Raw genomic sequence first — 22,725 nt, 5'->3', positions numbered from 1 at the left:
TGTTACCTCCCTGCTTCTGAATTACTGAACCACTGGAGTACATAGGCTTATTCCTGGCTTGGGAATCAAAATCTTCAAATGGCGTACTTTAGCTTGGTTGGCAATTTTATTCTAATCATATAAATAAGAGTATTGTATATCAACAGCAATCTACGTTAAAAAAAAAAATGTATTACTTCAGCACATTTCAAGCCTGAAATACCTTTGTGAGTCCCTGTGGTCACAGATGTTCGTCAGCTGGCCTTTAAATTGAATGCTTTGAAATTTTGTAAAAATCTATGTATATTTAGCCTCCCAAGGCTAGTCTGAGCAGCAGTAACTTCATATTCCTTTTTGGTTTTTTTAAATGTTTGGCTTTTTTAAAGGTTACATGTTTTGATTATACTATAATTGGCACAGCCTTTAGGTTTTTGTCGATTTCTTAGTAAAACCAGCCCTATGTTTATGTTTTTGTACCCTAGTGTCATAACCCATAAACAAATTACTGCTGTTGGACCACAATTGAACTTTTTGTAATGGTTGTTTTTTCCTTTATGCTTTCATTATATCATAAAGAAAACAATAATAAAATCAACTAATAATAAAAGTAACCTACGTAACTATAAGTCATAATTTAAATATCAGTGTAGAATTGTGAGGGAAGAAGTCAGTGCATTTCTGATCTAACATTATTTTTAAATAAATGGCCCAGGAGCGCATATATTTAGATTTTTATATGCTGAATTAAAACCAAAACAAAAAAGGCACCAGAAAACTCTAGCACACCAAAAAATTCACAACCCCCCAGAAAACACCAGCTTGGGTTTGACTTCAGTTTTCTTCTAGATTTATACCTTGAGTTCGTTCTTATGTTCTGATAATATGAGGCTGGGAAACTTTATATTTAGTATTTTGTCAGTTGAGCTTCATGTGACACTGTGAAAGAGCACTGTACTAGGAGAGTAAACAGTGAGAATTGTCATTTTATAACTTGCTGTGAAATATTTTCTAGCGGTGGTAAAAGTTTACTTGTTCTGCCTGGTATTTCTTTTTCATTTTAGGGGTTTTGTGGTTACTCTTTTATTTGGAAAAAGCAACTCAGAAAAGTATCTTGAGCAGTGTGAACATTCATTTCTTCCTTGTACATCAGTCGGGATCCCTAAGGTAAGGAGAGCTTACTGTTTTTAAATTCTAGATCAGATTTTATAACTTTGAATATGAGAATGTTAGAATCAGCATTAATCTAAGGACTGAACCCATTTCCCAGGATAAAAGAACCTGCTTGAAATACAGGCTTTTTAAGCACTATGGGATGTTTGTTTCAAATATTGTTTCTGGCTTCATTATGAGAAATTAATTAAGATGTGATTTGCTAATATTATCTGAGAGGGAATTATTAAACCATTCCTTTACAGACTCCCTGTATGTGTTGGGTTTTTTTGATGGGAGTGATATCTCTTTCTTGCCTTTTCTTGTAAGACTGTCATGGTTATTTAGGATTCTTCTGTCACTGGATCTGTAGTCTCTCCAGTTTTGATTCTTTCAGTTGTTTGTGTCAGAATGTTGCTTGCCTAACTATGAAGTTTAAACTGTAATAAAGTCTAGATTTAAAGTACTTCAGGGATGTAGAAGTTACCATCTTTGGCTGTCTTTAAGACAAGCAAAAGTCCTGCAAATTTATAGATAAATGTAGAGCAGCAGTGACATCCGCCTTCCAATTTGTAATAGCCAAGAAGTAGAATTTCTAGGAATTCCTGGTTTATGAGCCAATATATCTTGGCAACTCAGAAGTTTAGATATGTCTTGGCCTAATCCATTTGCAGTCATCAGAATAGAGAAAACACTTTAACCCAAAGGTTTCTAGTATGTTACATTTAATCTCACAACTGTTTTTACTGAAATGTCCTGCCCTTTCTTAGCTGTCAGGTCATTACAATTCATGTTGTCTGTAAAAGGGTGTGTGTCTTTAACTTTCTCATCTGTAGCACATAGAAATCTATTTTGTGATTCAGCAGTATCTTTTTTAATCACAGACCTTTTTTTGTCAATGGTTCATAGCTCAGTTGGTAGGTGGCCTTTTCACTTAAGATTCCAGTCTGTTGAGATAAACCTGGAACTTACATATAAAATAAACCATAAAGTAGTATCACTGATCCAAATGAAAAATATATAGTTTGAGGCTGAAAAAGGGCAACCAGCTAATGGTTCTATTCTGCTAACGAAAAGTCATCTTGGGGGACTGAGGTTCTTGATTTTATAGACATCAGTGCTTAAATGGATTGTGGAGTATTGCTTATGTCTCATGTTTTGAAAGCAGATTTACTAGGTTTTGCATGTTTTAAATTTCCACTACATCGCTGAAACTTTTTTTTTTTATGATACTGTTACTTTTTGAGCTCAGTATGTATGTATGTATGCTCTGGTTAAATAAAAGGTTTTGGTTATTTGGGGATTTCTTAGGCTAAGATGAATGTTCAAATACTTGATTTTAAGGAAATCACTTATAAGTTTGAGCACCAAAGTTGTGGATGAAAATATTGCATAGAATGTACCGGACTGTAAATTGCAACATAGGATTTGGTGCCACTTACTATACTTGTGAACATATGAATGCCTCACGGCAAGGAGAAACAATTATGTTAAGTTTGATGGCAGAATAAATATTTTTTTTTTAAGTCTGTTTTATGTATCTTTTGTGGCAAGGGTGTACTTGATGATGTCATAAAGTGCTGGCTCTATAAAACATAGTTGTCTGCAGTTTTATAATAAAAGTGTTGAATGGAAGGCAAATTTAGAGCCTTCTAAACTGTTTACTGGAATGCTATTTTCTATTAAAGCTATAGATTCAGCCAAACTTTACCGGAAGTGTGAAATGTTCAGTTGTTATAATTCATGTCTCTTATGCTTCATCCAAAAGACAGTTTCTGCAGCACAAGGGTACATTATTGCCGAATTACTGTAGGATAACAATGGTAACTTAGAAGTACTAGTTGCATATTTGAGACTGACTGGTCTCTGAATCTCTATTTTGAGTCAGTTGGTCATGTACTATCTTACAGATTCGATACAGACGTTTAAGTCCTCTGTGTCTTGTGCATTCATGAAATCTGTGACTGCAAGTATGCAATTTGGGAAATAGTGGCAGAGTCCAAATGAGGCATTTTTCATATCTAACGGTTACCAAGCATAGTTTCAAGAAAGGACTTTAAACATAACTGCTAGTGCTTCTTATTTTTCAGCTGAGTTTGTGTGTTTCTGAATGTGGCTTTATGTATGCATTTCTTAAACTCCAATTAATATTTAACAGTTGCAAAACTTTACAATTTAGTCTCTTCTCACAATTTTTTGGCAATTTAAACTTTACTATGCTTAGTAGAAATACTTAAACATGCCATTCTGTACTGTTTTGGTAATTTTAACACTGTCAAGACAAAATATTTTGCTGATTCAGTAGTATATAACTGGGAGTATTGTTTGAATGAGTCAACATTATTCATATTAAAGTAGTGTTGAACTGTCCCCTTGTCTTGAAAGTTTAAAAATATACAGATTTTTGCAACATACTACTTTTGCATTGGGTTACAGAACTGGTTAAGTAGGAGGAAGAGGAATGTTTTCTGGCCTCAGGTAATTCACTGCCATTCACTGTTAACAGGTTTGAATGACAGCTACTTAGGGAAAACCATATAGAATAGAAATACTGGCCATATGGTTTATAATTTTTTCATTTATGATTTTTGCCAGTTCTTCTGTGTTTCCAGTGTAGTCGTAGCTTTCTCTATCAAATAATAAAGTAGCTTGATTAATTTTGAATAATTGTGCAACTTGGTGGGTCGTTATTTCTGTGAAAATAAAGGGATTTATTGCAGATTTCTTCTTAAGTTTGTAGACTGATACTGCATTAATCCACTAAGAGAAGCATTGATAAAGGGTATTTTTCAGTGTGTCACTTGTGAAAAGTCTGCTCTGATGAAGTTGTTACTGAAGTTAACTGCTCAGAGTTGCACGTCCTGCTATGAGAGAATTTTTTTACCCCACCCATCAATTACATTTTAAAGATTGATCTACCAAGTAGTGATGGTACAAAAGAATAATTTTTCTTCTGGCGTATTCAATAAACTGAAATGGTTGAAGAAATGAGAGGGAAAAACTCCAAACAACTGAACAATTGCATTATTCCCTTCTGATCTAGTATTTTAGCAAGTTTGCTCCTTTTTACAGTAAACAGGTAAGAAGTAGGTTTTCAGGTTAGTTCCTCACCATTATTTACTGTATAGTGATACTGTTGCTCAGAGAAGTGATGGATGTCCATCCCTGGAAACACTCAAGATGGGATTGGACAGGACTGTCAGCAACCTGATCTAGTTGATGATGTCCTTGCTCATTGCATTGGGTTGGACTAGATGATTTTTAAAGATCTCTTCCAACACAAACCATTCTATGATGCTATGATTATATCTTTACTACTCTCTACATTTCATGTTATCATAAAGTCATTACTGGAAGTGGGTACATATGTATATATCATGAGCAGTAGAGCTGATTCTTAATTATAGATAAAACCTGTAGAGTTACATTTCCTAATTTCTTTCAAGTGCATAGAAGAAATGAAACGCGAAGCCAGACCAATTAAGATTGACAGAAGACTGACGGGTGCGAATATAATTGATGAGCCTTTGCAGCAGGTAAGTTTGTTTTGTTTTGTTTTGGTTTGGTTTTTTTTGTTGTTGTTGGTTTTTTTTTTCCCACAAGTAGTGACTGTGTGGTATCTAAATACTTGAGACAAATACAAGTTGAGAAATTCTGTTACATTTAAGAGTGTTATGTGAGTTGCATTGTTTCACAATTTCGTAAGGGTGGGGGGTTGTATGGTTCACTATGTTTTAAGATGGTTGCTGTTGTATTATCAGGCACAAGAAGCTATTTTCTGTTGTCTTGTGTTCATCAGTTCATTTTTTTTCCTTTCTGATTTCAGGTAATCCAGTTTTCTCTGAGAGACTATGTGCAGTATTGGTATTACACGCTAAGTGATGATGAATCATTCCTTCTGGAAATCAGGCAGGCTCTTCAGTATGCACTTGTTCAGTTTTCTGCCAGGTAAGGTTATCTGTATTTATGTCAATACACTGCCTAAACAAACAAGTGGACACATACCTCTGTGGGATGTATGGTAGTAGCTAAATGATAGAGTTTATGCTAGTTCAGAGCATTTTATAGAGCATGTAAAATTTTAAGATCATAATCTAAGAACTATAGTCTTCGGATCATCCCTCAAAGAATGCATGGAGATGATCCTTGTAGTCATGGTCTTTTCCAAAATGGCTTTTTCAAAATTTAGGTTGTCTAAAATTACTGAATAGCTTTTTTTTTTCCCCTGCAACTTAAGCATGGAGTTGCACGAATCTTCACCTTTTTGTATGCAGGTCTGTTTCATAAACAGCAGGGCTATTCCAAAGGTAAGTCGGTCTGGAAGCCTTTAATTCAAACATCTGTATCAGCTCTGATAACTTTTTTAAAGCGGCATTACTCCTCAATATATAAGAACAATAAATATTTTTAAAGGAATGGTGTCTGGGGAACAAAATGATATGACATGTATGTAAATGATTTTTTTTTTCAGTCAGGGTTGATTCAGAAGAAATGGATAGTTTGTGAATTGTCCAGTGTTTTTTCTGCTCTTTAAGTAAGTAGTAGGAAGTCAGGAAATCCATCTGGGAAATTATTTATCATCTTTAGTATGGCTTATTTCTCAGCCCAAGTGCAACATGCCTTTTTATCTGTCTACACATTTGTTAGGTTTTATTTCGGGTGTTCATCCACTGTGCTGATTGGTGTCTGTTTTCTCTTCAGAAGTGCTTGTGGGTCACCTAAATGTAATAAACTTAGCAATTTTGACTAGTTGCTGTTCCTCCCTCTGTTGCTTGAGAACATAAATCACTGTCCTTTTCTGGAAAGGTCTGAAATAGAGAGCTAGGTTTCAGCATGAAAAAAATGATTATAATAAAATCTTATTGATTGAGAAATAATGGAAAACCTAGGAAATAGTGTTGGAAATAGTGAAAACTAGACTGAATAAAATGTACGTTGCAGCAAGCAATCCAGTGCTGGCATGAAATGGACTTGGCTTCAGTGTTTTTGTCTGTTTGGCAGAGTTACTTCATTGAACAGGATCAAGCACTGGGTTTGTGTCAAAGCAGGTCAAGTTATAGCAAATTTGATTTTATTTTTTTTCCCCTACAGTACTATAGCTCTTCAAAAATAGCTACTAGTTCTGTGCAGTTGTGTTGTTTTGTACAATGGGTTTCACAGGGCTGCAGCAGTTGCTGTTATTAAGAAAACTGATGTAGTGCAATGACTGTAGTTTAATATAGCTGTAGTAGCCTTAATGCCATCATCTGGGTATATTTCATATACCCAGTGAGCTTCTGGAGAGAATGAATGCAGTGGGATATTGTGGGGTTTTTGTTGGTGCTTGTTTTCCTCGTTATTACTTGCACCTTTCAGAGATTGATGTAATGCTGCCACCTAGTGCTGTTGTGTGTTTCGCTGATTGTGTGGATGGTTTTGATTGACTGCCCTTTGGGCATCTCTGCTGCTTATTTCCTCATCTAGATTTTGCAGTAGGCTTCCCTCTCTTCCAGAGCTCCTTATCCCATTCTCTCTCTTTAAGGGAAGAAAGAGCAGGTGAGGGAAAGAACACAGAAAAGGAAGTGTTATAGAAGGATTCTGCTATAACAAAGTAAAGAGAAGTCAGGTGGAATATTCAGTGGAATCCTTAATGCAGAGTAAAGCCATCAGTAATGTCAAGCTTTTGTTAGCCTTTTCAGTTTGGCTAGTAAGGCATGAATATCATCGGAATCTCTCTGCATCATCTTCATACCACTGAGATTATTATGTTATATGAAAATCTAACTGTGACTATTTTCTGACAACTAACCTGTGTACATTGTTGGAGATTAACAAAAATTACCTCTTACATAAGTTTGTGGAACCAGTTGTTGATAATACTAGGTCACTTTTAATTTAAAGAGAAATATATGTTTTGTGACTCATATATGTAGTGCAAATTCAGAAGAAAACTATATTGTTTCAGTGCCTTCCAAAACAATAGGAAGTACAGTTGAAAAAGACCTGGGGAGTATTGTAGTTTTAGGTTGTAGACTGTTTATAGCAAGATTTTTCACAGATGAATCAGAGCACTATTCCAGATACTAAAGTTGACCTTAAAGTAATTCAAGCATAAATGTTAATGTGGTGCAAGAGTGGTATTTTACAATCTTTGAATTGTTTTGAGTGGATAGGCAATTGGGAAACAGATTCATTTATTTGCTTTTCCATGTTTACTATCTGTGTGGTTCTTGGCTGGGAGGAAGGACAAGTAGAAATTTATTCTTTGTGTTCAGGATAAAGAAATTAATTTTCATGCATGTCTTTTTCCAATAGGTCAAAGGAAACAGACTGGCAGCCTTATTTCACTACACGACTTGTTGATGACTTTGGCACTCATCTTCGAGTTTTCAGAAAAGCTCAGCAAAGAATAGCAGAGAAAGGCGATCAGATGAAAGGTAATGTAATGATGTAAAGACGTTTTTTATTTGAGTCTGAGTAGACAGGTGTCTTACATGTATGAAATACAGTTAGCTTTGTAGTTCAAGTTTACTCTCAAGTTTCTAATCTTTACAAAAATTTATGTTTCTTTTTATTTTCTTTTGTATAGATCAAGCTGAGGAACTTGTAGATACATTCTTTGAGGTTGAAGTGGAAATGGAAAAAGAAGTCTGTCGTGATCTAGTCTGCACTTCTCCCAAAGATGAAGAAGGTCTCTCAATATTCTGTATTTACTTTTAGTATAGCAGATTAAATGAAAACATTTAACAGTTGTGTTCACAATATGAAATATACTGAAATCTTAACATGTGACTTTCAAAGTGTGATTATCTACTTTACATGTATATTTTATATTTCCTAACTTATGTTTTCTGATTTTTACATATTAATGCTATAAATTGTAAAGAGGTATGTATGTATGTAGCTACTCTTCATTGAGGAAAATTTTAAGATAGAAATATGTTAAAGATAAATATGATAGATAGCAATATGCCTGAGAGGCAGTGGATGGCTTTGTGTATTCTCACTGCCTTTTGTTAAATCTGCATTCCTTATTACTACTTTGTAGTCTTTGGTTAAAAAAAATCAGTTATGTTTTTGGGCAAAGTGTGAAGGAGGGGAAGAATCATATCCATATGTTAAATAAGAAAAATACATTGGAGTTAGTTTTTGCTTTTTGGAGTTAGGTTTTCTTTTACCTAAGTTTTGAGACCAAGACCTGTCTCAGGTCAACATCGGTGCAATTTATATTCAGTCTGAAAGCTGTTACTGTGATACTTGGACTTTAAGAATATATATGACTGTATATTTGAATTTAATTTTAAGGATTTATCTGTTGGTTTTTATGATACTAGATAAGATGTGAAATAATATAACATTGTGCTGAGGGCTTCTTGTTCTCACTCCGTAGGATTCCTAAGGGATCTGTGTGAGGTTTTACTGTATATATTGCTACCTCCTGGAGACTTCCAGAACAAGATCATGCGATACTTTGTCAGGGTAAGTACATTCCAATTCTTTGGTTTAGTGTCATAAAAAAATAAATTATCTGAATTACTTTTCTTATTTTGTAAAATTGATCTAGTAGTAGGTTATTTTAAATGCAGTACAATCTTGATACACATTGAATATCAGAGAAGTGTTTGTGAAATGTTTTTGAAGTTCCTTTTACCTTTAGCAACATTAAAGAAGCTTAATAAAATGGATGTTGTTTTTCTTGAAGTATTAATGTTACCTAATGTTAATTGGAACGGGATGTGCTAGTGCCTACTGAATGTTTTAATGATTTTTTGTTTAGTCTCTACACAGGCTACATTGTTAGTTATATTAGCTTTATGAATAAATGTATAAAATGAGTTGTTATATTTTGTTTTTCAGGAAATCCTCTCCCGAGGAATTCTTCTTCCATTAATAAACCAGCTCAGTGATCCTGATTATATTAATCAGTATGTCATATGGATGGTAAGATTTATGATGTTGAAAATGAGGGATATTTCCAGACTATTTTCATATAGAGCTTTACTTGTGTTCCCTGTAATCATGGCAGATAACTTCTCTACCAGATATCTATCAGTGGATATATCAGCAGAGATGGTGATCTTACGTGTGCTATGTTAAAATATATCTATATGTTGTTATCAAAATATATATATGTACACACACACATTCACACTATGTCTGTATTATCTGTATATGGTTGTGGTGGTTAGGCAGAAGTTGCCTGGCTGAGTACAGATAAATGACAGTGTAAAGCTGAGTGGAAGTAACTGTGAAAGATTTTTTCCTCGACTATTTTTACAGTGTGTCCTTTAAAGCTTAAGAGGCCTCCAGAATGACAAGTAGTGAGATAGGGTTTTTTTGCTTCTGCTAAGGAATCTCAAGGTAATTGGTTTAGGGATGTCTGTGGAAACAGTTAATAAATTAACTGAGTGGGAAGAAGTTAAGTCTTTACTTTGATCTCTCTCCAGTGCACCTGCAACTCCCTAATCCAACATTTAAAAGTAGTACTGTAAAGTAAAATTAACATAAATAGAATATTCACACTTTTTAATTCATGTTACTGTTTTTTTGCAGAGCAAGTTAAAACTTGTAGTTTATTATCCCTTATAGGTCAGAATCAAGTATATCTCCCTCCCCCCACCCCTGCCAGTTCTCCCTACTTGTATTCATATATTTTAGTCTTATAGAGTGTGTTCAATTACTATGCTGTAAACCAAAGCATAAGAAACTATGCTGAAATTTGGATTTCAGTGTAAAAGTTCTTACATATGGAATGAATTGAGGTGTATGTGTATAATGTTCCCTTCATTGCAGCCACTTCAGTTTCATGTAAAAGTTTGCATGCTTCTTCTCTGCAGGAACCTAGTTTTAATGAGAACAAATACTGCTGCTCATATGGACTAAGCTTTTCAGTTTTTGTTTCCCCTTTCCTCCTACACATGTTCTTTATTTGTAACTTAGCCTTATTCTTTATTTACTGAGCACTGCCCCCAGCTGCTTCCAAAGATAGAATTCTGAGTTTTTTATAGAATCATAGAATCATAGAATAGTTAGGGTTGGAAAGGACCTCAAGATCATCTAGTTCCAACCCCCCTGCAACAGGCAGGGACACCTCACACTAAACCATCCCACCAAAGGCTTCATCCACCCTGGCCTTGAACACTGCCAGGGATGGAGCACTCACAACCCCCCTGGGCAACCCATTCCAATGCCTCACCACCCTAACAGGAAAGAATTTCCTCCTTATATCCAATCTAACTTACGAAGCTTTCTGTTATGGTGGTGATGTCCCAAATACTAATTTTCATAATTTCTTTCTGAGACACAGAAGTAAATGTGCTGGGGGAAAGATAAGGAAGAATTAATGCTTTAAAAAATAGAAGTTTTACGAAATGAAGATTGCAGCAGAAACTAAGGTCAGAAGTAGAGATGACTGAAGTAAATTCTAGCTTCTTTTGGAGCCTGTGACATAGAATCAGATTTAAATGAAAATATTCAGTTTCTGAAAGTAAGAAGTTTAATTCCATGTTTCTAGGCACACTACAGTTTGATACTAATTATCTTGCAGTAAAATTAAAAGTTAATCTAAACTTGTCTCCCTTCAAGTTTCTACGGAATGTTTGAATTCCAAGTATTGCCTGTACTATTCAAAATCTGGTAAGATTTTCCATTAGATTAGGTCAAAGGTATCCAGTCGTCATTCTTTGTGCTCTGTGCAACTTGGGTCAGTGCACTTCTGCAGTACAGACCAAGAACTGCATTTTCATAGCAAAACAAGTCTTTATAAAAGATGTGGGTGAAGTGACTTTTTGTGGCTTTGGATGATAAAGACAGCACTAAAACTCAACCCTCTGCACCTGCATGCAGATGCTATAAAGCTTCCAATCTTTCCCTGATCTCCACAATGCGTTCACAACACAGTTTCCAGTGATCGTGGTGGCGCAGCAGGCTTCCTCAACTTGCACAAATTCTTTTGAGTCTTTTGAGCAGGTTCCATCTCTGCCAATAGTGGAAAAACAGTACGTATTGAGATACCCTTTGTCAGTACTATTAAGCTATCTGAATTAGGGTTTCAGAGAGGATATTTATTAATTCAGTAATTTCCTTTTTTATTTTCCTTTTTTTTTTTTCCCAGTAGGTTATGATTACATTGTAGAATGTTTTCATTCTTTTTGTAATTCTGTATCTTAAGAAGCCATTACACTGGGACATGTACACTTGCAGGGGACCTTGGCAAAGCTGGAACCTTTTCAGTGGTCTCACCAGTTTCTGCCTGCTTAGCTAAGGAGGTGGGTAATAGCAGAAGAAGTTTGATGGGGTTTTGGACAAGATCATCAAGATGGAATTCCATGTGTCTTCTTCTTGAAAACAGAAAATTATGGTGTGAAATAGGTTTTGACTGCAAATGATTCTTCTTCCTCAGTCCGTGTAAAATTTTATTACCAAAAGGGAGGTTTAGAAGTAGCAAAGTGTTTTCAAAATGATGCTTCACAGTGCTGTATCAGAATAATTCACTTAATGAAAAATCATGTCCTGCTTTTAGTTGTATTACATTATTTACACTATAAAACTTTGTTTCAGATTCGTGATTCCAACTGTAACTATGAGGCCTTCATGAATATTATTAAATTAAGTGATAATATAGGAGAGTTGGAAGCAGTGAAAGATAAAGCAAGTGAAGAACTTCAGTATCTTCGATCTCTAGATACAGCAGGAGATGGTTAGTGCTATATTTTACAAAATATGAAATGCAGATGCCAACATGATTTTGTGTTTGTTGGGTTGGGGTTTTGGGTGTTGTTTGGTTTTGGTTTTTTTGGTTTGTGTTTCTTTTTTTTTTTTTTTTTAATATATAGACTAACTGGTTAAGTATGTATACTTCCCATTGAATTGAAAGTTGCCTGACTGATGGTTTTGAAATTCAGTAATACTTTAGTATTGGTAGTCACTTAACAGTTAATCCAAAAAAGGAAAAAGAAGAACATTTATTCCTGTTCACTTTTATCAGTAAGGTATTAAAACTGAAAAAAATCCTCTTATCTTCAAAGCCAGTGTGTTTTGTATGTGGTGTTTCACTTTTTGTATGGTATTTTAACAGCATTTCAGAAGTTTACTCATCTGCATGGCTTAATCCTCTTTGTTTTTGTTTTCAGATATCAACACTATAAAAAATCAAATAAACAGTTTATTATATGTTATTAAAGTATGTGATTCAAGAATTCAGAGGTTGCAGTCAGGAAAAGTAAGTGTTTCCGATTTTTTTAGTTCCAAAAGAGTAAAGTTTCAAGTGACTTGCAACTTCAGTCTAAGTTTTTAATTCTTGTGTTTTGAAACACAACTTGAAGCATGAAGTTACAGCCAATATATTATACAACTATTTATCTATATATATTAACTGTAGTTAGTGTGGTATTTGCAGTTTAAGTACAGAAAAAATTTCTAGAGGTTAAAAAATTTTGATTTTTTTTTTTTCTTTTGATTCTGGCTTAGGTAGTTTAAATGTCAGTACATCTTAAACTATTCTTACCCTCTCAATACAGGAGTTACACCAAAATGTTACATGGGTGCAAAGCATCTTTGTATTTATGCACCTAGATTCAGTTCTTTTTTTTGCTGCTCCAGTGCATACCTTGTGGGCTTCAAGCTTATTAGTTTTTGGCAAAACTCTCTCTTCTTGCTGATTATTTCGCCACACCTTGTAGGCTCAGTATATTTCCTTTAATTAAACATATTTACCTATTTAGTTCAATGAAAAGTGTAAGGCAAACTGGAATTTAAGTTTGTGAACCTCATGTTATTTTTCTTTCTTATTTTATATATTGCTTCATATTTTAAGGTTGGCAAAGTCTGTATGTTTCACTTTGCTTGGTTTCTTGACTCTATTAATTGGACCTACATGTGGCTCCAAGATAATGTTAATCTGGTGCATATTGACTGTTAACATGATTAAGTTTTCTACGACTGGACCCAGAATCATTACTGTACCAAGATGTGACATTCATGGAAGAAAGTTGGGCAGAGATTAAGTTATGGTGACCTGTACCCCATTAAATACCAAAATTAGTTCATCCCGTTAATTCATTTTCACACTACTGTTACTGTTGATGAAGGATTTGTAGTTAATTTGATCTGTATAGTACTACATTAACAACAGTGTTTAAAACCAGTTTTCCATGTAGCAGAAATAATCCATGTTGATGGCAAATAGTTATGAGAAAATAACCTTACGATCTTGATCTTCACTTACTAGTGATTGTGAAAATAACCGTGGAGAAGCTGCTTTATTATTTATATTGTAAATTTTTATTATATCTGCCTTGTGGTAAGTAGAAGTTTTAAAAGCTAATAAAAAAAAAAAATTAAAGCCTATGAACCCACTAAACTGTGTCTTACAGGAAATAGATACTGTGAAGCTGGCAGCAAACTTTGGAAAACTTTGCACAGTCCCTCTGGACCATATTCTGGTAGACAATGTTGCACTACAATTTTTTATGGGTAAGTGGTAATTTCTCTGATTTACTTTATTTGTAAAGAATATGCTAACTCACAGGATTGTTCACTCAAAGTCACTAAATACAGATGTCTGAGAGCTGAATGTGTATAAGCCCCTTGCCAGAGGGAACAGAAATGTTTTTTGCTAGTCAATCTATAGTAACTGTTCAGAACACCGTACTTACAAGAACTTGTATCAAGCTTGTTTGAATACTGATCTCCCTGTAAGACTATTCTTGCAGTGTTTCATGGTCTGTCACTTCATTTTGTTCTGTTTAGGACAGAATCATTGCAAGAGTTGCTTGTAAGTTTATAATTGAAATGACGGAAACTTACCACAGTCATTAACCTTCTGCTGGTCTCACTGAAGCTATTGGAACTAATGGTTATAGATGCTAGGTTGAAGCTTAGAAGATTATAAGGCTACTGAAGGTTGTCTATTTGAGAAGCTAAAATACAGCATTAATTTATGTACTACTTTAGGTTTATCCTATAATCAAGAAATTGATAGATGGATTAAAGTTGTATAATTAATTTTTAATACTTTTTAATGTTTGATTATCTTCTGTGCATTAATTGGGCTGCTGATGTCATTACCAAGAATATCTGTCAGTTTTGGTGGTGGTGGTAATCCTTTTAATGCAATAGAGGAAAATACAGTACAGAAGAAAGGAAGATGTCCAGGAGGTTCCTGGAATGTGTGGAAGATAACTTCCTGACACAGCTGTTGAGGGAGCCAGCTAGGGAAGGGGCACCCCAGTGGACCTGTTGTTTGCAAGCAGAGAAGGTCATATGATGATTGGAAGCTGTCTTTGCCATAGCTATCATGAAATGGTAATTTTCAATTCTTGGAGCAGTAAGGATGGAGGGTTAGCAGAAGTACCATCTTGACCTTCTGGAGGGAAAACTTTGGCCTGTTTAAGGGCTTGGTTGACAAGAGTCCATTGGGAGGCAGTCCTGAAGGGCAAAGAAGTCCAGGAAGGCTGGGCATTCTTCAAGGTGTCTTAAAGGCACCAGAACAGGCTGTTCCCATGTGCCAGCAGACAAGGTGGTGGGTGTTGGTCTCTTCTCCAAAGTAACAAGTAGTAGGACAAGAGCAAATGGCCTCAAGTTGCACCAAGAGAGGTTTAGATTGGATATTAGGAAAAATGTTTCACTGAAAGCATTGTGAGTTGTTGGAACAGCCCAGGGAAGTGGTTGAGTCTCCATCCCTGGAGTTTTTTAAAAAAAAAGCATGGAAATGTGGCACCTAGTGGCAAGTTTTAGTGGTGGACTTAATGGTGTTGGACTCTGTTCTTAAAGGTATCTTCCAGCCTAAGTGATTCTATGATTCTGTGTGCATGACCTGTTAGAATTTAAGTTTGAACTTCCTCTCAGCTTCTGTCACGCTGTAAAAGTCTGTTATAGCCTCACAGTAATGTTGGATTCGCTTTTTACGCATGCATTTTAGAACTCTGTGCTTAATTCCTAGACTTTGCTCCCGATTTCGTTTACTGATTATCACCAATATGTATGTAGTACATTTTTTGACTCTAGATGAGAGTCAAATGTTCTGAATGCATAACCAGAACCTGAAGTTCAGTATGTAGTTAACATCATAGAGAAATCTTATTTTAAGATGCACAAGAATAACTATGATTGTGTGGTGGCTGTTTTCTGTAGATTACATGCAGCAGACTGGTGGCCAAGCACATCTGTTTTTCTGGATGACAGTGGAAGGATACAGGGTTACGGCACAGCAACAGCTGGAGGTACTTCAAAGCCGGCAGAAAGATGGAAAACATCAGACTAATCAAACCAAGGGTCTATTAAGAGCAGCTGCATTTGGAGTTTATGAGCAATATTTATCAGAAAAGGTAGGAATAACTTCTGCATTGTTTGCAATTTATTCTTTGTGCAGATGCTTCCTTGGTAATTAGGCTATGTTAATGTGAAATGGACGTGATGTAGCACAAGTTGTTTACAGGTTGGCATTTAAGCTATTACTTGTGTATCTTCTTTCTCCTTATGTTCAGCAAATGTCTTGCTTTCCTCCCCCAGCCCCCCTTGATTTAAAAGGCTCAAACTAGCTCTGACTGTGTTCCTCAGAAGCTGCCTTTCTAGAATGGAGAAAAATGAGACAAAATGTAAAGACAGAAAAAGAAATTCTGTCCCTCTGTGTCCCCTTTCCCCTTTCCCCTTTCCCCTTTCCCCTTTCCCCTTTCCCCTTTCCCCTTTCCCCTTTCCCCTTTCCCCTTTCCCCTTTCCCCTTTCCCCTTTCCCCTTTCCCCTTTCCCCTTTCCCCTTTCCCCTTTCCCCTTTCCCCTTTCCCCTTTCCCCTTTCCCCTTTCCCCTTTCCCCTTTCCCCTTTCCCCTTTCCCCTTTCCCCTTTCCCCTTTCCCCTTTCCCCTTTCCCCTTTCCCCTTTCCCCTTTCCCCTTTCCCCTTTCCCCTTTCCCCTTTCCCCTTTCCCCTTTCCCCTTTCCCCTTTCCCCTTTCCCCTTTCCCCTTTCCCCTTTCCCCTTTCCCCTTTCCCCTTTCCCCTTTCCCCTTTCCCCTTTCCCCTTTCCCCTTTCCCCTTTCCCCTTTCCCCTTTCCCCTTTCCCCTTTCCCCTTTCCCCTTTCCCCTTTCCCCTTCCTTTAAGAAGAATTGTTTTTTAGAACAACCCAACCCAGTATTTTTACAAACTTGGATTAAGAATGGATTTTCAAATGGAGTAACTTCCTGTGCCTCTCTACAGTTGTCTAAGTTGCTCAAATACCACCACTAGGTATCTTTCAATAAGCTAAGCTTGAATGCTTCCAGTAGTCTTGTAATAAATGTCTTCTATGAAATAAAACACTTATCAACTTGTGCTGACAAAGCATCTTTGTTCTGAATTTGTGTATGCACAAAAATCACCTCTCACTCAAAAGTTTCACTCAACAAATCCCCCAAATATCTTGTAATACTTGTCTTTCTGCATCATTTCTTTAACTTTGGTCATCACCTCCATAGTCTTATCAACGTGGTCGTCTGTGTAGAGGTTGCTGTGTTGGGTTTTTGAGCCAACTGAAGTCAGCTTGAAGTCAGAAGACACCTAGCTCTAGATCTGTTCCAAAGCCAATTAAGTCAGCCTCTCAGCTATGCTGTCAAGTGAGCTGCTTTGGGTCTGATTCAGTGCTGGCTCCCTGTCTCCATTGCATAGGATGGGGAAAGTATGTGAAATTGGGCTTCTCTAAAGGAGTGCTTAACGAGCAATAGTTTGAAATGTCACGCTGAGAAATGACCGGGAGTCTGATGGCTGAAACAGAATGCTGATAGCTGTAATTGCATAAAAAGCCACGATTACAGCTACTGGTAAACTTTCCAGAAAGTGTCAGAGTTGACAAACTTAGCCTTTCCTCAGATATTTGAGGAATTCGTACATCTACTTTCTGGCTTGTTCTTGATTTCTGAATCGAGAACTTTCTATTCATAAGTAAATAAATTCTGTTTTTAGGCCTGAGTAAATCTGGTTTAGACATTGCTTCAAAGTAACATGCGTAAGCTGTTTTTGAAGCGATTCTTAGTATTTAATCCTGAAACCTCTGAGTTTTAATACCAACTCTAAATTTAATTTTGGTGGAGAAGAGGGTTTACAGTGCTCTTGTTTGTCCTAGAGATACTAATAAAGGAATTCCGTTTACTTAGAAAATTGCAGCATTGTGTGGTATTTTATTTGTGGAAATAGAGGCTTTCTTATTTTTATGCTGCAGAAGTTGATTTAGATCTCTGTGCAGGCATCTCCGAGAGTTAATATTGATGACAGCTTAGTAGCAAAACTGGCAGAAACACTGAACCATGAAGATCCGACACCTGAAATCTTTGATGATATTCAGAGAAAGGTATACTTTATTTATCCTGTATTTCATAAGAACTCTTAAACCTTTTGTGGGGTAGGATTATACTGTATTGGCTGAACTGGAGATTTTCAGGAAAGTAGTATGCAGTGTCTTCCCTCTCTTCCTTTCCCTCTTCTCACCTTGTCCCTCTTCTCACCTTGTCCCTCTTAAGTGTTTACAGGTCTACATTTATAGTTTATTAACAAAGTTTATCAAACTCTGAGAGAACCTGTTCTGAAGTGGGTAAAGGTCAAATATGTTTACATTGCAATTGGAAAGTTAAGAAGAGAGGAAGGAAGCATTTAAATTTCGTGTACTATTGCCCTTCCTATCCATGCATGTCTCACTAGTTAAATATTTTCGGAGACTGTTTTATACTTCTAGCACAGTTAGTTTTCATAACCTTTCTGTTAAGTGTAATCCTGAATTGAAATGTCACAGACTTGCATTAGGGTTTTAAAGGAAACCCAGATACACAGAGTGCATAGATGTTGTTCGAGCAGAAATTAGGAAAGCTTGCCTGATTGAAATATAAAAGCTGACCTTAGAAATACTTTTTGCATTTAATCAATCAGGTGTATGAATTGATGCTGCGAGATGAAAGATTCTACCCTTCGTTCAAACAGAATGTGTTGTATGTGCGTATGTTAGCTGAGCTGGATATGCTGAAGGATCCTAGTTTCAGAGGGTCAGATGATGGTGAAGGAGGTAAGCTCTATAAGAGGGATTTCTTGGGACCATTCTTTTTTTATGCTTTAAAATGAAAATCAGGAAGTTATCCACGCTGCTTTTGAGAAGAAATTCATGTAGTATCACATCTGATTCTTAAACTAATGTTTAAATTCATGTTACTTTCTTGTGCTGCTTTTGTAAATATTTTTTTTCTGTAGTAAGTTTATTAATATCACATTTCTTTTAAGCTTTGGTAGTAAGTATGTTGCTAAAGTAAATGTGCAACTTTTTTTTTTCTTTTTTTTTTTCCAGAAATATTTGAGGCTCTCTTAACATATTGGGTTGTTTTGATACATAACTATATTCATATTTTTCATCTGGAAATAGAAATCGAAAGTACATAAGAGATGGGGCTTTTTAAAGCAATTTAAATAATTCTTCTCGTTACCTGAAATACAAATCTAATGTAAATTCTTTAAGTATTCAGCTGACTCATTAGTGAAGCAATTTCATGTGGTGCTATAAAGTTAAAAGGAATATTCTCCTTAGTATTTATTTCATATCTGTAGCTGTACAAACTTACATGCATTTCCCTTATGTGTCTTTATTGAAACCTTGAAATTTTGTGCAAATTCAGTTGTCCACTATTTGCTATTATGTTTTTGCATTTTTATTCCTTGTGTGTGGCCCAACATTGGAGAAAATCTTCTAACCTCTTTTTTCTTTCTACTTTCTCACTGCTCACAGAATCATTTAATGGGTCTCCTACTGGCAGCATAAATCTGGTAAGTGTTTGGATTTTTATGGGTTTTTGATGATTAGTATTTTTCACCCCCAATAGTAGGAAAATTATTATTAAACTAGCTTAAATTATGTGTATTAGAGGTTTTACTTCACTGCAGCTTAATTTCTGAAAAAGTTCTTGAATTCAAACACATGTAAGGTATCAATCTGCAAGATAAAACCGTCCCTTTTGTACTTTCCTTTCTTCATGAAATTTTACATTGTTTCTCACAGAAACAATGTGTAATAATATGTATTTAATTTATGCAAAGCTTATTTTCTTATTCCTGCCTTTTTTTTTTTTAATAGGCATAAATTTGAAGTCTGGTGAAAACAAATCCTTTGAAATTGAGATCTTGACTGATAAAATACAAATAGACTGTAAAATGAGGCATTTAATCAAATTTTCTTAGGTTGATTGTTGTTTGTGGGTTTTTTGAGGTAAGATTTGATTTGGAAACTTAGAAGTACCTGGAATTCACTCAGAATAGGATCTTTGTTTTGTAATCTGACCTTTTTGATGTTCAGTTCTTGATTTGGTTGTTTTTTGTTTCGCTTAGCGTTTTTTTTTTGGTTTTTAGCAATTCTTGGCTGAGTCAGTTTGTCAGAATCTTTGTTACCGGAATGAACCTAAAACTTGAAATATGCTTCTGCATTTACCAGTGGTTAGATAAGTATAAAGAGAATTATATACTTCTACCAGCCTTTTTCCAAATAAACTATGCCACATAGATTTCACTAGAATCAAAATCTTTTAAACCAGAAATCAAATGACAGCTATTTAAAAAGGAAAAATCATAAAAAATTTTATGTATTTCCTCCCCTTGTTTTTTCAGGTTACATGTAGCTGAGCCACAAGGTACAAAAGGCTCAGCTCGGCATATGAGAGTATTTTTCCAAATCTTTCCGTTTTAGGAAGGTTTGCAATCTGCATACAATTTCCTGGCTTATGTGATTCACGTGCCCTTCCGTTTCATTCTTGGAAGATGCTGTAGCTCTCTAGCAGTTCCAGTGCATTGGTTAGCTCATGCTTGCATGCAGAGGAAGAGAGTTTATTTTGTAAAGGAACACATTTAACATAAATGTAAACGTGTTTCCCTGTGGGTTGTGGGGTTTGTTTATATTTTTTGGTTTTTGAAGCTGGGATTTTTTTCTGTATTGTTTTCCTCTTGTTTATATTTTGAAATACAAAGAAAAGGGGAAGTGTTCAGCTGATACAATTTACATCAATTCCTGTTAAATACAGAATGCAGATTTAATTTAGCCATATTTTTTATAAATTGGCATATAACTCTGGTGATATTTCCCAAGAGATTCTTTTAATTGACTTGGCTTTTAAAAAGATCTTTCAGATGTCTCAAGCACTTTTTCTAAGAATGTTCTGACATGAAAGTCATGTTTTATGGATGGGGTTTGGTCACTGCAGTGGCTCCTTTAGCTGGTTGTTATCTGCTGCTTAGTTTCATATGGCCTTTCCAAACTAAGGTGTAAAGTCTTAAAACCTTTATCAAGCACTGTTGCAATCCAAATAGATAATTGCATGTTACAGTCAAAGGTCTTTATTTTTTTTGTTTGTTTGGGTTTTTTTTTGTTGTGAAAGTATGTTTGCAGAATAGTATATTTATTATTTGCATTAAGAATGAAGAACATTCTACCAGAAATGCATAATCCTTTATGTATGCTGAAGAACTTTTGCTTTCTGTAGGCCATATTGTCTAGGATTTTCAGTGCTTTTACAGGTGTTTGAATACCAGTAGATTAGTTTTTCCTGGCTGAATTCCATGTCAAGAGCAAATTTCTGTACACATAGTTTAGCCCCCTTGTGTTAGCCAGTTACATGAAGAAAAACAGACCTTGGAAAGGTGACTTCAAAGGTCAGGGCATTTCTGTACTTTTAGCTAATGACAGTGTATTAAATAAGATGGGGTTGTGGTGTGATATTTTTGCTTTTTAATTAACTTGTGTTCCTGTGAGTATATCTAATGTCAAAGATATTAGGTTGTATTAAGTAGAAACTGTTGTGCTATCTGCTCAAGCTTCAGCCATTTCATTTACTCATATTAACTGTTGCTGTATAATGCCTTGCCACAGGAGTAGTTACGGTAGTGAGTTCTATCATGAAATACTTAGGAGACTTCTTACTGCAGTACATGTTAAAGCATAGTTAATGTGTTCAGACCTTTTTAATGACACCATTTATTTAGTGTCTAAACTTTACAGCAGAAATATATTTTCCTTGCCTTCTGTAGTGGATGTTTAGCAGAGACTGAGTGGTTGAGGCAAAGAAGAGCTGTTCCCTCCAGACAACTTGAAAAGGAAGGGGTGGAGTATTATGTTGCAGCATCATAGGGATAATAAAAATTCAGATGAGGAATGAACAAGAGCAGAGTTTTTATAAGTAATTTGTTTTCAAGTCCAACCTATCTTTTGATTGTAATTCCATAAGATTTAAGGCAACAGGAGTTTAGAAACTTGATTAATGCCTATTGAGGTTTTAATTTGACGTAAGCTTTTCACCCAGTTATCTTGCAGAGCTTTATCATGTTAAATCTTAGTAGTCAGATGTATTAATTTGAAGTAATAGCAAAGCTACTCTAAAAGACCCATTGGGCTTCTTTTGGTCCCAACAGTTACTGAATAGGGAGTCAGGGCATTAGCCAGCTGAGGATGTACCTGTTCATTTTTTATAAGGGAAAACATTTGAGGAAAGCTGGGTTTCTTTGCATGTGGCAGAGAAATCTGAATGGTTTTACTGCACTGTAACTTTTGTGTAGTGCTTTCACTTAATTAAAGGAAAACAAAAGGATATAAAAGATAAACCTGAAAGATTTGTTATTCAACATCTGTAACTGCAGTGGTTTGGGTTACATTGTTTGCTTTGGGTTTTTTTTTCATACGCGGTAAAACTATTTGAAGCTGTACTTCTACTAGAGTTGGGGTATCAAGTGAAAGTGGCAAATGTTAGAGTGGTCACAAAATTGTGAAACTGGTAGGGGAAATGAAGGGCTCTACACTCTTAAGTAGAAGAAAGGCTTTAGTAACCAGGCAATACAAACACTTAGTTGCATTATTGCAGTTCATTAAGCTATTCTATTAGTGTAGTAAGCTGAAAGCTTGAAAATTAAATGGATGAATCAAAAAGCCTCTCTCAAAGGAGACGTATCTGTGATCTTATTCTGTCTTGCCTATTTCTTCCTTTTCCTCTCCCTCCCCCAACCCACAGTCCTTAGATGACCTTTCAAATGTCCCTTCTGATGAGACAGTTCAACTTCATGCATACATCTCAGATACTGGTAAGTGAATCTGTTATGATGGTTACTTACCCTGTTTCTGCCATTTATTTTACATTTTTTTAATATTACAGGCCCTTGGAATCCTAATCCTTTTTTTTTTTTTTTAGCCTCTTAAAACGTTTGAATTCTTATTTTCTATTAAGTCCATGTAATGGAAATCCTTATAGGACTGGTACTGTAGGTCATAGACTATATACCTGTACTTAAAATGTGATTTTAATTTTTTTGTGTTTATGGTCATATTATTATTTTTCCTGTATCTGGAGAATCATTCATTAAACCTAATTTTCGGTAGCATTTATTTTAAAAATGATTTAAAGGATAAATTCTGAAAGCCATTTTTGTTTTTCTAGTCACACAATAATATTTCTTGACTGTTTACTTCTCTTACTATAACATTTTTCCCTATTTTTGTGCTTCCCTGTTGACTTAGCTTAATTTATGGAAGTGACTTCATTCATTACAGTGGTGGCATTTTCGGTAGTCTTCTGAAAAAAATTGCCTAGTAATAAAGTAACCTTTTTTTTTTATTACATGAGAAAAAAAAAACAAACTTC

At 35.4% G+C, this 22,725-nt stretch overlaps 1 protein-coding gene across 3 annotated transcripts in view; it reads left to right on the top strand.

Annotated features, from left to right (window-relative positions):
- Positions 1-22,725, top strand: part of SNX13 (sorting nexin 13) — a 64,721-nt gene that overhangs the window by 24,717 nt on the left and 17,279 nt on the right. For all 3 annotated transcript variants that reach the window (XM_065666270.1, XM_065666269.1, XM_065666268.1), the window contains 15 exons: positions 1,041-1,143; positions 4,575-4,664; positions 4,955-5,076; positions 7,423-7,544; positions 7,697-7,798; positions 8,498-8,586; positions 8,965-9,048; positions 11,668-11,806; positions 12,240-12,328; positions 13,482-13,581; positions 15,241-15,434; positions 17,319-17,423; positions 17,996-18,128; positions 18,840-18,877; positions 22,099-22,168. In XM_065666270.1, coding sequence (XP_065522342.1) covers positions 1,041-1,143; positions 4,575-4,664; positions 4,955-5,076; positions 7,423-7,544; positions 7,697-7,798; positions 8,498-8,586; positions 8,965-9,048; positions 11,668-11,806; positions 12,240-12,328; positions 13,482-13,581; positions 15,241-15,434; positions 17,319-17,423; positions 17,996-18,128; positions 18,840-18,877; positions 22,099-22,168 — 1,580 coding nt within the window. The remainder of the gene's footprint in view (positions 1-1,040; positions 1,144-4,574; positions 4,665-4,954; positions 5,077-7,422; positions 7,545-7,696; positions 7,799-8,497; positions 8,587-8,964; positions 9,049-11,667; positions 11,807-12,239; positions 12,329-13,481; positions 13,582-15,240; positions 15,435-17,318; positions 17,424-17,995; positions 18,129-18,839; positions 18,878-22,098; positions 22,169-22,725) is intronic.

Source organism: Lathamus discolor, chromosome 2 (assembly GCF_037157495.1).
Source record: "Lathamus discolor isolate bLatDis1 chromosome 2, bLatDis1.hap1, whole genome shotgun sequence".
Classification (NCBI taxonomy): domain Eukaryota; kingdom Metazoa; phylum Chordata; class Aves; order Psittaciformes; family Psittacidae; genus Lathamus; species Lathamus discolor.
This window is presented reverse-complemented; position numbering and strand designations above follow the sequence as displayed.